This window comes from Lepidochelys kempii, chromosome 1, assembly GCF_965140285.1.
Source record: "Lepidochelys kempii isolate rLepKem1 chromosome 1, rLepKem1.hap1, whole genome shotgun sequence".
Lineage (NCBI taxonomy): Eukaryota > Metazoa > Chordata > Testudines > Cheloniidae > Lepidochelys > Lepidochelys kempii.
The window spans coordinates 264,126,074-264,141,729 of record NC_136380.1 but is presented as its reverse complement, the minus strand read 5'-3'; the positions used below and the strand labels follow the sequence as shown (position 1 = coordinate 264,141,729).

The 15,656-nt window shown below is 46.7% G+C and overlaps 1 protein-coding gene across 1 annotated transcript in view; it reads right to left on the bottom strand.

Annotated features, from left to right (window-relative positions):
• Positions 1-314: 314 nt before the first annotated feature.
• Positions 315-15,656, bottom strand: part of GRIN2B (glutamate ionotropic receptor NMDA type subunit 2B) — a 225,088-nt gene continuing 209,746 nt past the window's right edge. The window contains exons 9-12 of the mRNA XM_073327319.2: positions 12,551-12,711; positions 10,207-10,394; positions 5,861-6,099; positions 315-2,732 (exon numbers count right to left, since the gene is read on the bottom strand). Coding sequence (XP_073183420.1) covers positions 834-2,732; positions 5,861-6,099; positions 10,207-10,394; positions 12,551-12,711 — 2,487 coding nt within the window. The 3' untranslated portion in view covers positions 315-833. The remainder of the gene's footprint in view (positions 2,733-5,860; positions 6,100-10,206; positions 10,395-12,550; positions 12,712-15,656) is intronic.

Genomic DNA, 15,656 nt, shown 5'->3' with positions numbered 1-15,656 from the left:
TAGTGAACGCAAGGTCATCTCCCAGGCTTCCTGACCTCTGTGTTGCTTCCCCACCCCAGACCCAATAGCCTCCCCCACCTCTCCTGCTAGTCTGGCACAGATGTGCTGGCTGCGTTACCATAACGGAACCACCAGCCAGTCCTGTGTACAAATCACCCTTCCCGCCTCCAGAACATGATTCCAAATTTCAGTGTAAATCTCTCAGTATATATGCAAATACATATTTCAGCCCTAAACCCCCATAGTCTTCATGAAAAAAAAATTAAAGAGAACCTCAATATAACCAGTATGTAAGTGCATCAAGTCAATCCCATGTTATGTCTCCTTCATTTTATCCATGTATTCAATATTTTTTTTTCTAAACAGTTTTAGGAAGAATTGCCTGATAGAGCATTTTCCTTTGTGTCCATTCCACCTCTTCTGCTCTCTCCTCCTGTCGCGCATGCGCTTGCGTATCCCTTCGCTGTTTGGAGTTAAAAAAAACCCGAAACAATACGGTCACGGTTCCTGCCCACACACCTTCCCCTGCCTCAGCCCAAACACACACCTTCTTCTCCACCTGGGACACCCTAAGTGAGGATACCCAATTCCTACGTCAACGGAAGTGTGATGACCAGGAATGGAGGAGGAAGGAGGGAGTAGGAAAATGGAAAGCGATAAAGGGGGTGGGGAAAGAAAGAGGTGGCACTTGTCACCAGTGCTGCCCTAGAGAGAACTCAGAACTCCAGTGTTCCACAAAGAACCAAGAGAGTAGCAAATGGGCACCAGGTCTGACCCCATCCTGCCCTCCCACACTCCACATTCTCCGCTGCTCCCCACATGCTTCCCCTCACTCAGACATCAGACTCAATACTGGAGAGTTTCTCATAAACATGCCCGTTGCTGGAGCCGTTGAAAGCCCTGGGGGTTTTGTTGTTAGGCACACAGGGGTTGGACTGGTTCCCTATACAGATGTCCTTCTGGAAACGGGCTGGCACAGCCACGTGAAGGGCTGAGACCACTGGCTTGTTGGTGGTGACAATGGCTCGGAAGTCCGGCCTGGCTTTGGGCCCACCTGCCACCACAGGCTGCCTGAAGAAATAGGATTTGCTGCCATGGAGCAAGCATTGGTCATCCCCAAAAGTGGGGATGAAAGGGTTTTGCGTGACCCGGTCAGGGTAGAGTGACTTGCTGAGCATGTAGCTGCTGCTGCCGGGGTTGTTGTGGTGGTGGTGGCTGGTGGCGGGCACTGAGGACTTGTTGTTGGCAAAAGCGGTCTCGCTGGATGACATGTCAAACATGTGGGCATAGGGGCTCCCCTCCAAAAAGCGGCCCTTGTCCTTCAGGCTCACGCTGCGGGGAGCCAGGGCTGACTCATCCTTCTGCAGGTCCACGAAGGTGTCATAGGAGTGCTGCCGGCGGAGCTTGTTGCGGTTCTTCTTCTGCACCTTGGAGGCAGAGTTAGATGGGCTCTGAGGATACTTGGAGGAGGTGGCGCTGGTCGTCACTGGCACCGGGGCAGATGGCTGGTCCAGCTCTTGGAGAGAGTTGTCCTCGCTGATGTCATAGAGGTTGCCTGCCTTCTTGCAGGCCTCACACCGGATACAGGGCTGGCGAGTGGAGTTTTGCCCCACCACTGCCGGGGTATAGTTGTGCAATTTAGAGGGGCAACTGCGGCAGAAATTAGCCCCTGGCCGGTCTTCCCAGTCTAGGTTGGTCAGGTTCTTCTCCCATGGTGCTGGCACTCCACTTACAACACCATGCTTGTGGTCATTGGCTCCTCCAAAGTCCGCTGACCCATGCTTGTGGTGGGCCCTGTTGGTGCAGGACCCTCCTCCCCCTACAGCATCGCGCTTGAACTCATCTCCCCGCTCTTTGTAGATATCCGTCAGGTCCACATGCTCCCAATGCGGTGAGTTCTCCTTGGTCCGGAACTGGTCCAGGTAGAAGTCCCGTAGCCCTTCCTTGTCCCTAAAATAGCGCTTGTGGTCTGGGGAGCGGGGTGGGCGCCTGCGGTAGGCCAGCTCGATCTCATCAAACTCCCGCCGCGATTTGGCTGAAGCCGGACGTTTCTTCAGGCTGTCCTTATACTGCTGTTTCCGCCGCTTGGCGGCATTGCCTTCGATGTTGCCATAGGTCACCGTATGGGTGGAAATGTCGGAGACATCTGAGCGGATCAAGTCGTCATGGCCCCCTCCGCCGCTGTAGCGATCATTCTTGAAGGAGAACTTGCCATAGAGGTCACCCAACTGACTGTGCTTGGAAGGTGGCAAACCAATGTCCAGTGGCTTCTTAGCAGTGGACCTGGGCTGAGCGGAGAAGGGTGGGTTGTCACAGTCATACAGTCCATCGATGGAGCTGGCACTACCAATGCTGTGGGGCCGATGGTGGTGGTGGTAGTGGTCCTGATACACATTGCTGTCCTTCAGTTGCAGGTTGCCAAAGGTCCGTTCTACTTCACTAATGTAGTCGCTGAAGAGGTTCTCCTCGCAGGGCGGATTGTTATAAGATTTGCAGTCAGAGTGGGTGAAGCTGCGGCGGTGCTCAGAGATATCGTAGACTGAGGATTCGCGGCGGATGAAATCTAGGGCACTCTGCGGTGAGCCATTGACACCTGACAGGTTGGCCATGTTCTTTGCTGTGCGGAGCAGGCGCAAGATGTTGGAATGGGTGTTGTTCATGGTGGCTGTGGGGGAGTTCATCGCTGACTGGTGCTCCTCAATGGCTACTCCATGGATGCAGCTGTAGATACCCTGAAATGAAATGGAGGAGACAGAGGTGAGTGCTTCTGCAGGTGGGCAGAAAGGAGAAGACACAGGGCTGGGAGAACTGAGTCAGGGAAACAGAGAAAACAGTTTGTTCTAGCATGGGACCCTAGAGTTTGCCAGTCTTGCATCAGTATGAAATGAGGTCAAACCTGCATGTATCAACACTGAGTATTCTTTCTCTCTGTATCCTGCCCCCCATCTTTCTGTTTTTTCCTTCCTCTCCATCTCTCTTCCTCTGCTTTGCTCCCTCTCGTTTCCTCTCTCTCTCTCTTCTTTTCTCCCATTCACCTCCTTTCACCAGCAGAACAGTCAAGAGAGGAAGGACAGCCTTGTGTGAAGGTACTGAACAGGGACTCAAAAATCTGGGTTCTGTTTCCAGCTGTAGCACAGACTGCCTGTGGTACCATAGGCAAGTCACTTAGCCTCTCTCTGGCTCCAGCTGTCGAAGGGGAATAACAACACTTCCTTTGTCTGTCTTTTCTAGTTAGATTACAGTATGAGCTCTTTGGGGACAGGGACTGTCTCTGACTAAGTGTCTGGACAGTGCCTAGCGCAATAGGGCTCTCATGTCAATTGGGACCTCTAGGGATTATCCTAGTATAAATAAATTAATTAAATATTAAATGAGAATAATGATCGTTTCCATTTGGGAAGACGTTCATTTATTTGGGGTAGAAGGAATCAATACCTCACAAGATAAGGGTCCTCTTCAAAAGCCATTAATTCCAAGGACAAAACTATCTCCCCTGCAGTATACAAGCAAAGCTCTCTGATGTCAGTGGGAGTTATTCGAACCCAGTAGCTGGCACTTTGGATTCCAAGATGGGCATCAGCACCACAGATAATGTCTGTGAGAACAGCCGCCTCAGAATTGGGCAAACACTAAATTTCTGCGTGGATGCAAGGAGTTCAGGATAGTCTTGTTTTGCCCTGAAATTCATTCTCAGACTTCATTGAATCAAGCTGGCCAGGGACTGGTTAAAAAGGAGAAAGCTTCTCTTGTCATCTACTTGGATACCTTAGTCATCTTCACAGATTAGAAAAGGAAATGAGGAGAAAGAGCAGGACCGATGAATGGGTATTTAGCTCTTTAGCGTTTAGCTGAGTATGGCACAACAGATTTTTTTTAATTACTTTCAAGTTAAATCTAACATTGATAACATAAAACATAAGAACTGCCACACTGGGTCAGACCAAAGGTCCATCTAGCCCAGTATCCTGTCTTCCGACAGAGGCCAATGCCAGGTGCCTCAGAGGGAATGAACAGAACACGTAAATCATCAGGTGATCCATCCCCTGTCACCCATTCCCAACTTCTGGCAAACAGAGGCTAGGGACACCATCCCTGCCCGTCCTGGCTAATAGCCATTGATGGACCTATCCTCCATGAATTTATCTAGTTCTTTTTTAAACCCTATTATAGTCTTGGCCTTTACAACATCCTCAAGCAAAGAGTTCCACAGGTTGACTGTGTGTTGTGTGAAGAAATACTTCCTTTTGTTTGTTTTATACCCGCTGCCTATTCATTTCATTTGGTGACCCCTAGTTCAGAAATCAGATTGACATCCTTGGAAAGTGAAATCCTCAATTCAACTGCAAAACAGACAGCAGCAGTGCAAGATTTCTCCATGTTTCCCCAACCAGTGTATCTCAGCCATAACACAGAAGGGCCACTTTTGTGGGTAAGAGAGGTGTTCAGATTCCATGACTCATTCCTCATTTGCCTCCTTAGTGAGGCTACCAATCTGGGGTCCAATTAATGTCAAATGTGAAGTGAACACCAGTGTATTATAAAGTGGACTGACCACCAAGTCATTTCACATAGTGACATAGGTCACCCAACAACTAGCAGAAGGTTAATGACTTTCAGTCATCACCAACCAGGCCCAGATTTATACAGATAACCAAGAGATAAAAGGATCCGCATTCTGTTAATAATCTCCTGACATATCCAGTTCCTCCCATCTGATCTCCAACCTGGGATAAGATTGGGACTGGTGATATAAGAAGGACTTTCTACCCCTATTGCCCATTCAACTAAGCCATCTAATTCCCCCAAACAGTGTAGCACTCTTCATACGACCACTTTATTGTCACAGGGATGGTAATATCAAAAACACAGACTTATAACCTCACTGCAGAATGGAGCAGAAGGAGATGCCAGAAGCAGGAAGAAGAGGAAGAAAGCTCTAAATGGAGCACAAATATTATGTACAAGAGAAGAAGAAGGATCACACAGAAATGACTAGCTGGAGAAGCTCATTTAGAGATAAAGGAGACTCTTGAAAGGGGAATGTTTTTGGTAGGTTTTGCACTGAGTGAGTGCTGAGGGCAAGTGGCTATCCTTTTTTCCAGGGGCTTGTGTGTTGGTCACAGTATGAATTTAGGTTAGGGACCTCCTGCTGCTCAAAACAATCACAAGACAGTGCTGATTTCTCACAGAATTATCTGAATCGCTCCAACACACAGGACAATTTAAGTTTGGTGTTCTAACTAAGACCAGAGGAGAATTGGTTGATGGAGAAAACTGCCACAACCTTTCCTCCAAGAATTCAGTGTCCTTTCAAACAATTTTGGAGGGATATAAAAGTTACAAAAAGAAAAGGAGTACTTGTGGCACCTTAGAGACTAACCAATTTATTTGAGCATAAGCATCAAATGATCAAATAATGCATCCGATGAAGTGAGTTGTAGCTCACGAAAGCTTATGCTCAAATAAATTGGTTAGTCTCTAAGGTGCCACAAGTCCTCCTTTTCTTTTTGCGAATACAGACCAACATGGCTGCTACTCTGAAACCTGTCATAAAAGTTACATTATCTTTTCTATATAGTTTCCCATTTTCACGACTGCCTCACCATTACCCAATTTCAACAGAGAGCAGAAATTATGAAACACTGTGAGGAAAAGGCAGTTCTCCCAAGGAAAGTGGTGGCAACCCTTGTAACATTGAAAACCAGAGTGGTCAAAACGCTGGACAATATAGTGGAGGCAACAGCCTTTCGCTGGCTGTGTGTAAGAGGGATGGCCAAGAGAATCTAGTAGGACTATCCCATTTCTATGACTATATGACTTCACCTCCGCACTGTTCCTTCCATTTTCTGAAGACACTCACCCTGCTGATGGAGAAGACCATGCCAGGCTTGCCAGAGCAGACGCCTATGAAGCAGTGGCGGAATTGCCAGTAGAAGAGATGCTCACAGATGAAAGTGATAAGGCTGAGGGCCATGGCTGCCCCCAGCATATAGAAGACACCTGCCATGTTATCTATGTCCAGCTGGCTGCTCATTACCTCATTCTTTTCATTGTGACAAATTCCAGTAAGCCACAGAGCTTCCAGCTCTTCCATCTCCCCTGGAAAGAGACAGACAGATAGAAGGAGATAAAGTTGAGTCAATCCCGCATTGGCTGAAAGACTGGAGTAGAAGTGGACTGGGGTAGGAGAAGCTGACTGGATAGGTCTTTTCCAATGGCTGAGCCCTGTTTGCACACCAGCTGTCTGGTCATGGTGGAACTCTGTCCATATAACATTGTGACTAGCACTTTTGGTAGGATGCAGCATTTCAAAGCACTAAAAAACCATTGCATCAGTCAGAGGAGAGTTAACAGGGCAACATTCTGCCATAACCAGACATCGGTGACAAAAAGCTGTATCACAGGACACCTGCCATGCGACCAAAAGTCCTCTATATTGAGGAAGTTCCACACCAGTTCACTCACTGAGATATCAAGTCATAGCAAGGTTTTCTGGCAAGACACTGTTCAAATTTGCACATGGCGCTTGGTTATGGACCTTTCAACCAGTGGTGAGCTGGAGCCGGTTCGCACCGGTTCACTGGAACCGGTTGTTAAATTTAGAAACCCTTTTAGAACCGGTTGTCGGGACAACCGGTTCTAAAAGGGCTTCTAAATTTAACAACCAGCCAAAAGTGGCACCTTTGGCACCGACTCTGTGGGGGCTCCGGGGCTGGAGCATCCACGGGGAAAATTTGGTGGGTGCAGAGCACCCACTGGCAGCTCCCCGCCCGGCCCCAGCTCACCTCACCTCCGCTCCGCCTCCGCCTCCTCCCCTGAATGCGCCGCCCCGCTCTGCTTCTCCGCCCCCGCCCTCCCACCGGCTTCCCGCGAATCAGCTGTTCACGCGGGAAGCCTGGGAGGGCTGAGAAGCAAGCAGCGGCTTCGCGCTCAGGCCCAGGGAGGCGGAGGTGAGCTGGGGAGGGGGGGAGCAAGGAGGCCCGCCCGCGCCGCAGCAGGTAACCCGGGGGGCGCGCAGGGGAACCGCTCCCCACCCCACCTCACCTCCGCCTCCCTGGGCCTGAGCACAAAGCCACCTGCTTCTCAGCCCTCCCTGGCTTCCCGCATGAACAGCTGATTCACGGGAAACCTGGGGTGCGGAGAAGCAGAGCGGGGCGGCGTGTTCAGAGGAGGAGGCGGAGTGGAGGTGAGGTGAGCTGGGGCTGGGCGCGGGTGGGGAGCTGCTGGTGGGTGCTCTGCACCCACCAAAGTTTCCCCGAGGGTGCTCCAACCCTGGAGCACCCAGGAAGTCGGTGCCTAAGGTGCCACTTTTGATGTGATCGGTGTGGGGAGCGGCCACTCCCCCTGCGCCCCCCCCAGCTACACTCCCATGCCCCTAGAAGCCAGAGGGACCTGCCGAATGCTTCCTGGGAGCTGCCCCAGGTAAGCGCCGCCGGGACTCCCCACCTCGCCCCCCGGCAGGTGGCTCCTAGGGGCGGAGCGCAGTGGGCACCCACTACGGTGGCCCACGAGACCCTCCTGCCTGGTTCTGGGGGAAGTCAGGGGACAGGGGTGGATGGGGCAGGGGTCCTGGGGGGGGGAACGTCAAGGAACACGGGGGGTTGGATGGGGCAGGAGTCCCGGGGGCGGGGGTGGGCCACGAGCCCCTCGTGGGGTGAGGAGGGAACTGGTTGTTAAGATTTTGGCAGCTCATCACTGCTTTCAACCCCCAGCACTGCAAACACTGGGGGCTAGATGAACCAGATCACTTGATGGTTGATGGGGGAAGTTTTGACTGGTTGGATGAGCTGAGCCAGTTTCTCATTGACTGGGTGAACGAGGCAAGTTGTCAGCTCTGCAATATTTCCAGCCAGTAGGGTATATAGCAGATTAATAAACTACATTCCTTTAAGAGGTTTACTTATTCTCTAACTTTTGACATAGCATTTATTTAACCTTAGGAAGATTCAGTTTTTATTTTCTGTGAATTTTGAGGGATAACTTCAAGTGTTTAGTTCCAAACACTTTCCTGAAACTTTTAGCAATTTAAATTTTTGCACTAGCGGAAATAAAGCCTGAGATACCAAATGCAAATACTTAAACATTTACTTATAGGAGAAGTAAAGATTCTCAACAGATTCAGAAATGAAATTATAATATATACGATTTATAACATTTCATAATATTATGTTTTTGTTAACAGGCTGTAAAGCAGGATTGAGAGTAAAAGATGACACCAATTATCTCCAAGTCCAGTAATACATGGTTTTTAACTTTCCCTTTCAGTAAATTTCCATGAAATGGGGAAAAAAATATATGTTTTTGGGTAGGAGAGAGAAAACAGTTACTACTAGCACAGGTCAACAAATGAGCCAAAATGTTTATGAAAATCTTTTAGGCTGAAATTCAAAATGTTGATGAAATTTTCCATTGAAATTTCTTATTTTAAAATTTTTTAATCAACTCTATAACTGGTCAAAAATAGACTGACATTTTCACAAAAATGTTTTCAGTGTTTTTAATTTATTTTTTCCAATTTTGTCAAAATTTCAAATGTCTAACCAGCATAAATTATTGCCAATTTATGCCAAGTAACAATAAATATTTCCTGTCTTAGATTTATTGCACACTCAACCCTGGCCCAGGATTTTCAGGATCTATAAAGAGATTCAAAAACAGAGAGAGACTCTGTCTTGGGAATGCTTTTCATGCTTCTGGGGAAGATGGGAGTTACTCACACTTTTCAGCATCAGACACAGACAGGGAGAAATTCCCCACATTTATATGGTGTCATATTGCAGTGTGAGGTATTATGGGATTTTTATGCCTTCCTCTGAAGTATTCAGTATTAGCCACTATTGGAGAAAGAATACTCTACCACAATGATGTGCAAACTTTTCCAGTCACGCCACTCCCCGCAACCAATTAATGGAATCTGTCTGCACCCCACCTCCATTACTTCACAGCCAAGACTTCCTCAGCAGCCGGCTGCTTCTGCCTTGCAGGCAGGCTGCACCACTAAGGCAGGACCAACACCTGCCCCTCTGCCCCGCCCCCCTTGGGTTTTCAGGGTGGGGCAAGGCACGTGCGACAGTCTCTGGGGGTGGAGCCAGCACTGGGCGTGGAGGCTGCCAGGAGTGGAAACCAGTGCAGCACACTGACCCACAGGCTGGGTGGCCCACAGAGGTGAGTCAGAGGATGGAGGTGGCACTCCCTCCCCAGCCCCTGTGGGGGCTGGCCCACGCCCTACTATGCAGGGCTGGCACAAGCCGCCTGGTGTTGCCGCTCAGCCCCCTGAATGTTCCTCCACACACCCCCTGGGGGGGGGGCGTGCCCCACAGTTTGCAAACCACTGCACTACCAGACTGATGGCCCACTGTTCTGTTAACCTACATCAATTCTTGTGTTCTTTCTGTATTTACTATACCAGACTTTTTTTTCTGATTTTAGACTTCCTATTCATTTACAAAATAAGATCAACATTTTTAATTTTCTAAAAAGAATATCCAGAAAGGAGTGAGGTGAAAGAGAGAGAAAAAGCACAAGAAGAGTCTAACAAAAAGGAAGCTCCAGTCCCATCAACAATCCACCATATCTTTAAAGTGGCAGTATTTTATTCACTAAGGATTGGGGAAAACCAGCTTGTATACAGTAAACACTGATCAAATCTTTCACTACAAAATTTATCCCTGAATTCCCAACTTGCTTATTTTTTTATTTATTTATTTTTAGGTTTAAGAAAGTTTCGTATTCTCTTTCCTCCAGTCATGTTTAATTATTGATCACATGGGTGTTGCACAGCTTGGTACTGTCTGGAAAACACAGGCATGCCGGAAATAAGTACTGAAAGCTCCATTCTCACTTGGATTTCTGATTATGGCTAAAACCAATAACTACCAAAAATCTGACAAGGAAAAGCCTGTTCTCACATGATTTCCAGAGTGAAGACGTTCAGATAAACTTCAAATACACGTCTGAACTTTTGGGGGCTTAATTCTCATTAAACCTTTGGAAATTGATATTACCCCTGAAGATGTTATTAACTTGCATAAAGCATACCCAACTGTGTGTGTCTCGCCCCATCCCTCTCCCAACACGCTTTTTCACTACTCTTGCACCGTTTACCAAGTCTAAGATGTCAGGGTCAGGGAGGAAACCCCATTTCCATACAGCCAGGATCTGGAAATTTGAGAGGAAGCCCCATATCTCTTTGCACAGACCACTTACCATCACCAAAAAGCTGTAGAATGGCAAGATCTACCTGACGCTTCCAGCCCGAGTCCTTTTGGATGGCAATGCCATAGCCAGTAGAGGCAAAAACCTTCCCACTACCAATCGTTACCAGCTTGCACCCTTCGTCTCTGCCAGCCATGTAGTTTAGCACTGCTGCGTCATAAATGAATGCATCCAATTTCCTGCCGGGGTGCAAGAAAAAGGGAGAATACAGTAAAGAAAAGATCTGTGTGAGTTCAGATCATTGCACATAACTGAAAGGAACTGCTGATACCAAGAACAGTGTTAACTAAGTAAGGATGGGAGGAACTCGTCCAGATAGAATACTGTAAATTGACTCCTGAACCTTCAACAGGAACTGAAATCTGAGACGAGAATCTTTTTTGAATTTGAGTTAGATTAGATAAGGACTCATCTCTCTCTCCCTGACATCCAGCATGGTCTCCAAAGGGGCAGTGTGAAGGAACATTAGAACAGAAGTCTATTACAGGGTCAAGGCTGAATGAAGAGGAAGCTGAAGGGACATTTATGTTCAAAATAATATCTTGAATTTATATAGTGCCTTTCACCCCAAAGGATCATAAAGTACTTTACTGAATACATAAATACCGCACAACAAATTAGGACTTGAAGTAAGGAAGAAAGCCATTTCCACTGATGATGTGATTTAGCTAAGCAGAATGTAATTATTCAGATTATGTTTGGTCAGGACCCTGAATTTAACTCCTATGTTACTGTGAAAAATCCCATAGGATCTTTAACTGTGACAAGTGGTTAGGAAAGCAGCCTTACGTCTCACCATGAAGACAGTAGCTTTAGCGTTACAGTGCCTTGCTAGCAGAACACGGCGAAAAACGAGTTCAGTACGGACTCAGAGGAATCACCAACACTGACGCTATATAATGACATGCTAGGGTGGATACACTCGAGAGATGGCAGGTAGCAGAGCAGTCTGTTGGGAGCCCCTCTCTGCATCCCAGTAAAATAATCTTTCTTTTTTCTTTTTTTGTCATGTACAAGGGGGAGCAACTAGGGAAAATACCTGAACAGGAATTTGGATCTTCCAAATAATTAGATAGCTGAGGAGTAAATCCTACCACTAAATATGAACTGACAGAGGACAAAAGACCTTCCATTTCCCACATACGTTCACAGCCACCTCATCGTTCTAATCCACTGTAAGTAGATTTCCAGGATGGCCAGTATCCCAGTACATGTGCCTATCTAGAGTGAAGTCTGTCTCAGGGCATTTATGTGTCAGGGATGACATCTCTTCTGAACGGAGTACATTTCTAGGATGACATCTATCTCAGGGCATATATATTTCCTGGATGATGCCTATCCTGACATGTATATTTCCAGGGATGGCATCCAGAAACAGTATAGTCATTTGTAATGGGCTACGCTCCCCTGAGCCTAGCAAATAGGTTAGAAATGTTCAGTCAATCTAAAAATTAAATTGGCTGAACATCCCTTAGTGCTTCAGAATAAACCTTATCAGAGGGTGCTGAGCCTTGCAAGCCAGAGTGAGGCTCAAGGATCTTTTTTACACCGGGTGGGGCCCTGAAAACTAGAGGGAAGTTTACCAAGGCGGAGGGGCTTTATTCATACAGAGACCTGTAAACTAGATAGGGCTTCTACCTAGCTCTCGGAGGGGAGCATAGTGACTGGTACACCTAAACAAGTTGTTCAGAGCACATACTTTTTCCAGTGAATGTTTCCCTCTCTGTTTTCCAAATTATCTATGAAGAGACTCTGATTTTCACAGATCTGTTCAGGATTCAAAAGATTTTGACAGGCACTTTATGCAAGATTTTCTACCCTATGGGTCATTCGCAAACTATTTGCTTCGACTATATGCTACTATACAATATTCATTACTGCCATACTGGCGTGTGACTTATCAATCAAGTCACATGGTATTGCTTCTGCTCCCTGGTTGACTTCATCTTTTATGAAACAGAGGAGGGAAATCAAAGAAATTTCAAGATGATTGTACAAACACTTCTGGAGCAAACTTTGGCCCCACCCTGCAAGCTGCTCTGCATAAGGCTCTGCTTGCATGGAGCAGCTTGAGGCTCTGGGTACTAACAAGTATTCACAAGATTTTCTCCTTCCGCAAATATTCTTACAAGCAAACAAAAATCACTTGTACAAATGTTAGAGGAAAACTGACAAAAACAGTTGCAAATAGCATCAAGGCCAAATCACTCTGGCAGTTGTCATGGTGGATGTCACCTTTGCAATAAATCATGGAGAATGATCCTCAAAGCACCAGACACACAGGAAAAGAAGCCAAGCTCATGGTATGGACAAGTTTGGAAGGAGAAGGCCTCACCCAGTCTTCAGCGAGAATAGGGCATCGTCCACCCCCCTCTGGTTGAACTTCACCATGTAGCTATGCATTTCAGGGTAGTTGTTGCGAATGTTCCTCTCTGTGCTGCCATTGGGAACCGTCCCAAAGCGGAAAGGGGGCGAGAAGTCGTTAGGTTTCTGGAACTAGAAAGGCACAGAAAGAAAATTCCTCAGAATCTTTCAGCTATAAGCAGTAGTTTGCATAAAAAAAACCACTTTACTGAGATAGAAAACATCCGTAGTGACGCTGAAGTTAGCCCCAATCTTCTTTTAAGGTTGAGTGAATATTTTTTTAAAAGAAATTAAATACTCCCCTACTTCCAAACATAACAGCGTCTGGCTGGTGCCTAAGTACCAGGAAGCAAAACTTATCCATCTAGTTTCACTTTCCAACCTGAAAGAAGTGCAAAAAATAACCGACCATCATGAAGGAAAAAGGTAAGTTAGATTTTTTTAAATCCTTTATTTTTTTAAAAAAAAATACCCTAGTGCATGGATTAGGAACAAAGGTCAGAAAGGATTTTCAGTAAATACAATATATCATTTTTATCCTGACTATATCACTTCATTTCCAAAAATATATATATTTTTCAACTTCTGTGCTTCCTGGGGCAGGAAGAACTGCAATAATAATGAGGAAAGGCTCTTCTCACAACATTTCCACCTCCAGTTTGGCAAACTATGAGTTTGCTTTCTGCTTTTGGGCATGTCTCCCGACTCAACAGCCCACTTCTGCTGAAGGTATGCCCCTCACTAATAACAACTGATGGCTGAGACAGGGATGGTGGAAGTAAACCTCCAAATCTTTTACTGCTTACAAGAAATACACTCACCGTAAAACTCCCCCATGACTGCAAGGCAGTAAGACTTTATATGCCACTTGCTTAACTCAAGTCACAATCAATGCTCTCTGGAGTTTTATGAGCAGTAAAATTTACCACTGCCAATTATCAAGACTCCTTAAAATCCATACAACAGGGAGACAGGAAGAAGCACAGAAAATTGCAAGCGAGGAACCTAATAAAAGTAGTAAAGAAAAAATAAATCATGCATTGATTAGTCAAGTCCTTGGTGCTGCAGAAAGGTATTTTGCATGGCACTCCCCGTTTAGTACCATCTTTTGATCGTCCATTTTGGGGGTCATGAGAGGCAAGTTCAGATCTTGGTGTAATGACCAAACCTGACCAGATATTGTTGAGATAACAGACTGGCTGGTGTGTGAGAATACGTGTGGGTGTGTACCACTGCCCTCTACTGCATGGAATATGTCAGATACAGGATGTGTGTGCAACACTGCCCTCTACTGCACAGAATACAGTCTATACACTGGTTGTGCTAGCAGAACTTTTCTTTTAGGTTGCAACCAGCCAGCATTTGTGTTTGTGTGCACCTGCATGTGCCATTCCCCTTAGTGGCAGGAATACCTCACACCTATTTATACGTATGCATCGGACCCCTCTGCTGTCTAAGCTAGGGAATCTTTTCCCTTTAGTTATGATGAGATGGACTGGCTGCTGTGTGTGAGAGAGAGAAAGATAATGAATGCATCCACCATTGCTCCTCAGCGGATGGGAAATGTCAGATCTGGTTCCCAAAACACAGGCTGACACTTAAGAAAAAATGCATCTCAGAACCTGGAGTCCCTCCCAATGGGAGCAGACAAACTTGGAACGATCAAAAATTGTAATAAGAGCAAACCTTGGTAGGAAAAAAATCACTGCAGTGTGTTCAAGTTATTATTATTAAACCTCATCTTGGTTACAGTGGTGACCCAGGGCCAACCAAGCATGGGGCTCCATTGTGTTAAGTGCTGTACAAACACTGAGTAGCAGACAGTCCCTGTCCCAAAGAACTTACCATTTAAATAGACCAGACAGACACCATGTAGGGGAGAAGGGGTCTAGCACACACAGGCTGAGAGAACAGTGTCATGGCAGCAGACAGGCTAGTGCCACCATTTATTTTTGTGGGGTGGAGTTAGTTAAGAGAGGATCAGCTAAATGAAAAGAGAAGAGAGGGGGAGGGGACATTGAAGGGAAGGGAGTGATGGTGGACAGGGCAAGGGAGAAGAAGGGCAGGTGTGGAGTGAAGAGGTTAGGAGGGAGAGGGAAAGGGTTGGAGCAAACAGCCAATCAAAACAGGGCAGAGAAAGTCCAGTCAAAACTGTAGCAAGTTCTCCAAATGTCAGAAGGTCCCTGGTCTGGCTGCTTCCACGGCTGTTCCTCCTACCAGCTGGAGTCTGGCTGGTTCCTCTCTGCAGTTTTCCCACAAGGCCACATAGCAGTAGGGAAGGGAGTCACCACCTGGGTCTTAGTGCCCCCCTAGAATGTGTGTGTGTGGGGGGTCTCCCTTGCACAGTTTTGTGTGCAGGGGGAGGAGTGCTGGGGGAAGGGGTAGCTCTGGCGGGGCCCCATTTTACCCACTCCCCAAAGTGCAGCAATCCTTGCACCTGGGCTGTTTCTGCAGCTGCTCCTACCGGCTGGAGTTAAAAGGAATACAGTCAGATTTCATTACCATGTAAAGTGGTGTAGAATAAAAACATGATCCCTGAGCCACCTAGTGCTCCCCACCACTGATCAGGGACCAGATTAAGACCAGCCACCATACCTCATTCTCAATCTCCTAAGCCAAAAATGCTCCTAGTGAAGGAAACTATCTTTCCCTACAAATGGAAAAGATTGGCCCTAGAAACTGTAGCTGGTAAGAATGGCTGTTATGAAATCTATGCCCAGGTATTTCACTACCATCCCTTTAAAAACCCATTCTCATTGTTCAATGGAAGGCAAATATGCAGATGCACCTTAGAATATACACCCCCCATCACTATGCACACTGCAGCCCTGCGAAGAGTGAGATTAGAAATTATATGCAAGGATCCATAACAGTACCCAGACCCAGAGATCCTTGGCTCTAAAGCTTGACAGGAACACACATAAATATTCATCCCCAGACTCCTGGCTTTATGTTCATAACACTGACAAGAACCGATGCCCAGCTGCCACTCAACAGTCCATGGGCCCCAAGAGAGAAGGAAGAGGCTGGGGAAAGGAGAAAATTCCTTACCCTCTGAGAAATGGTCATATAGTTTC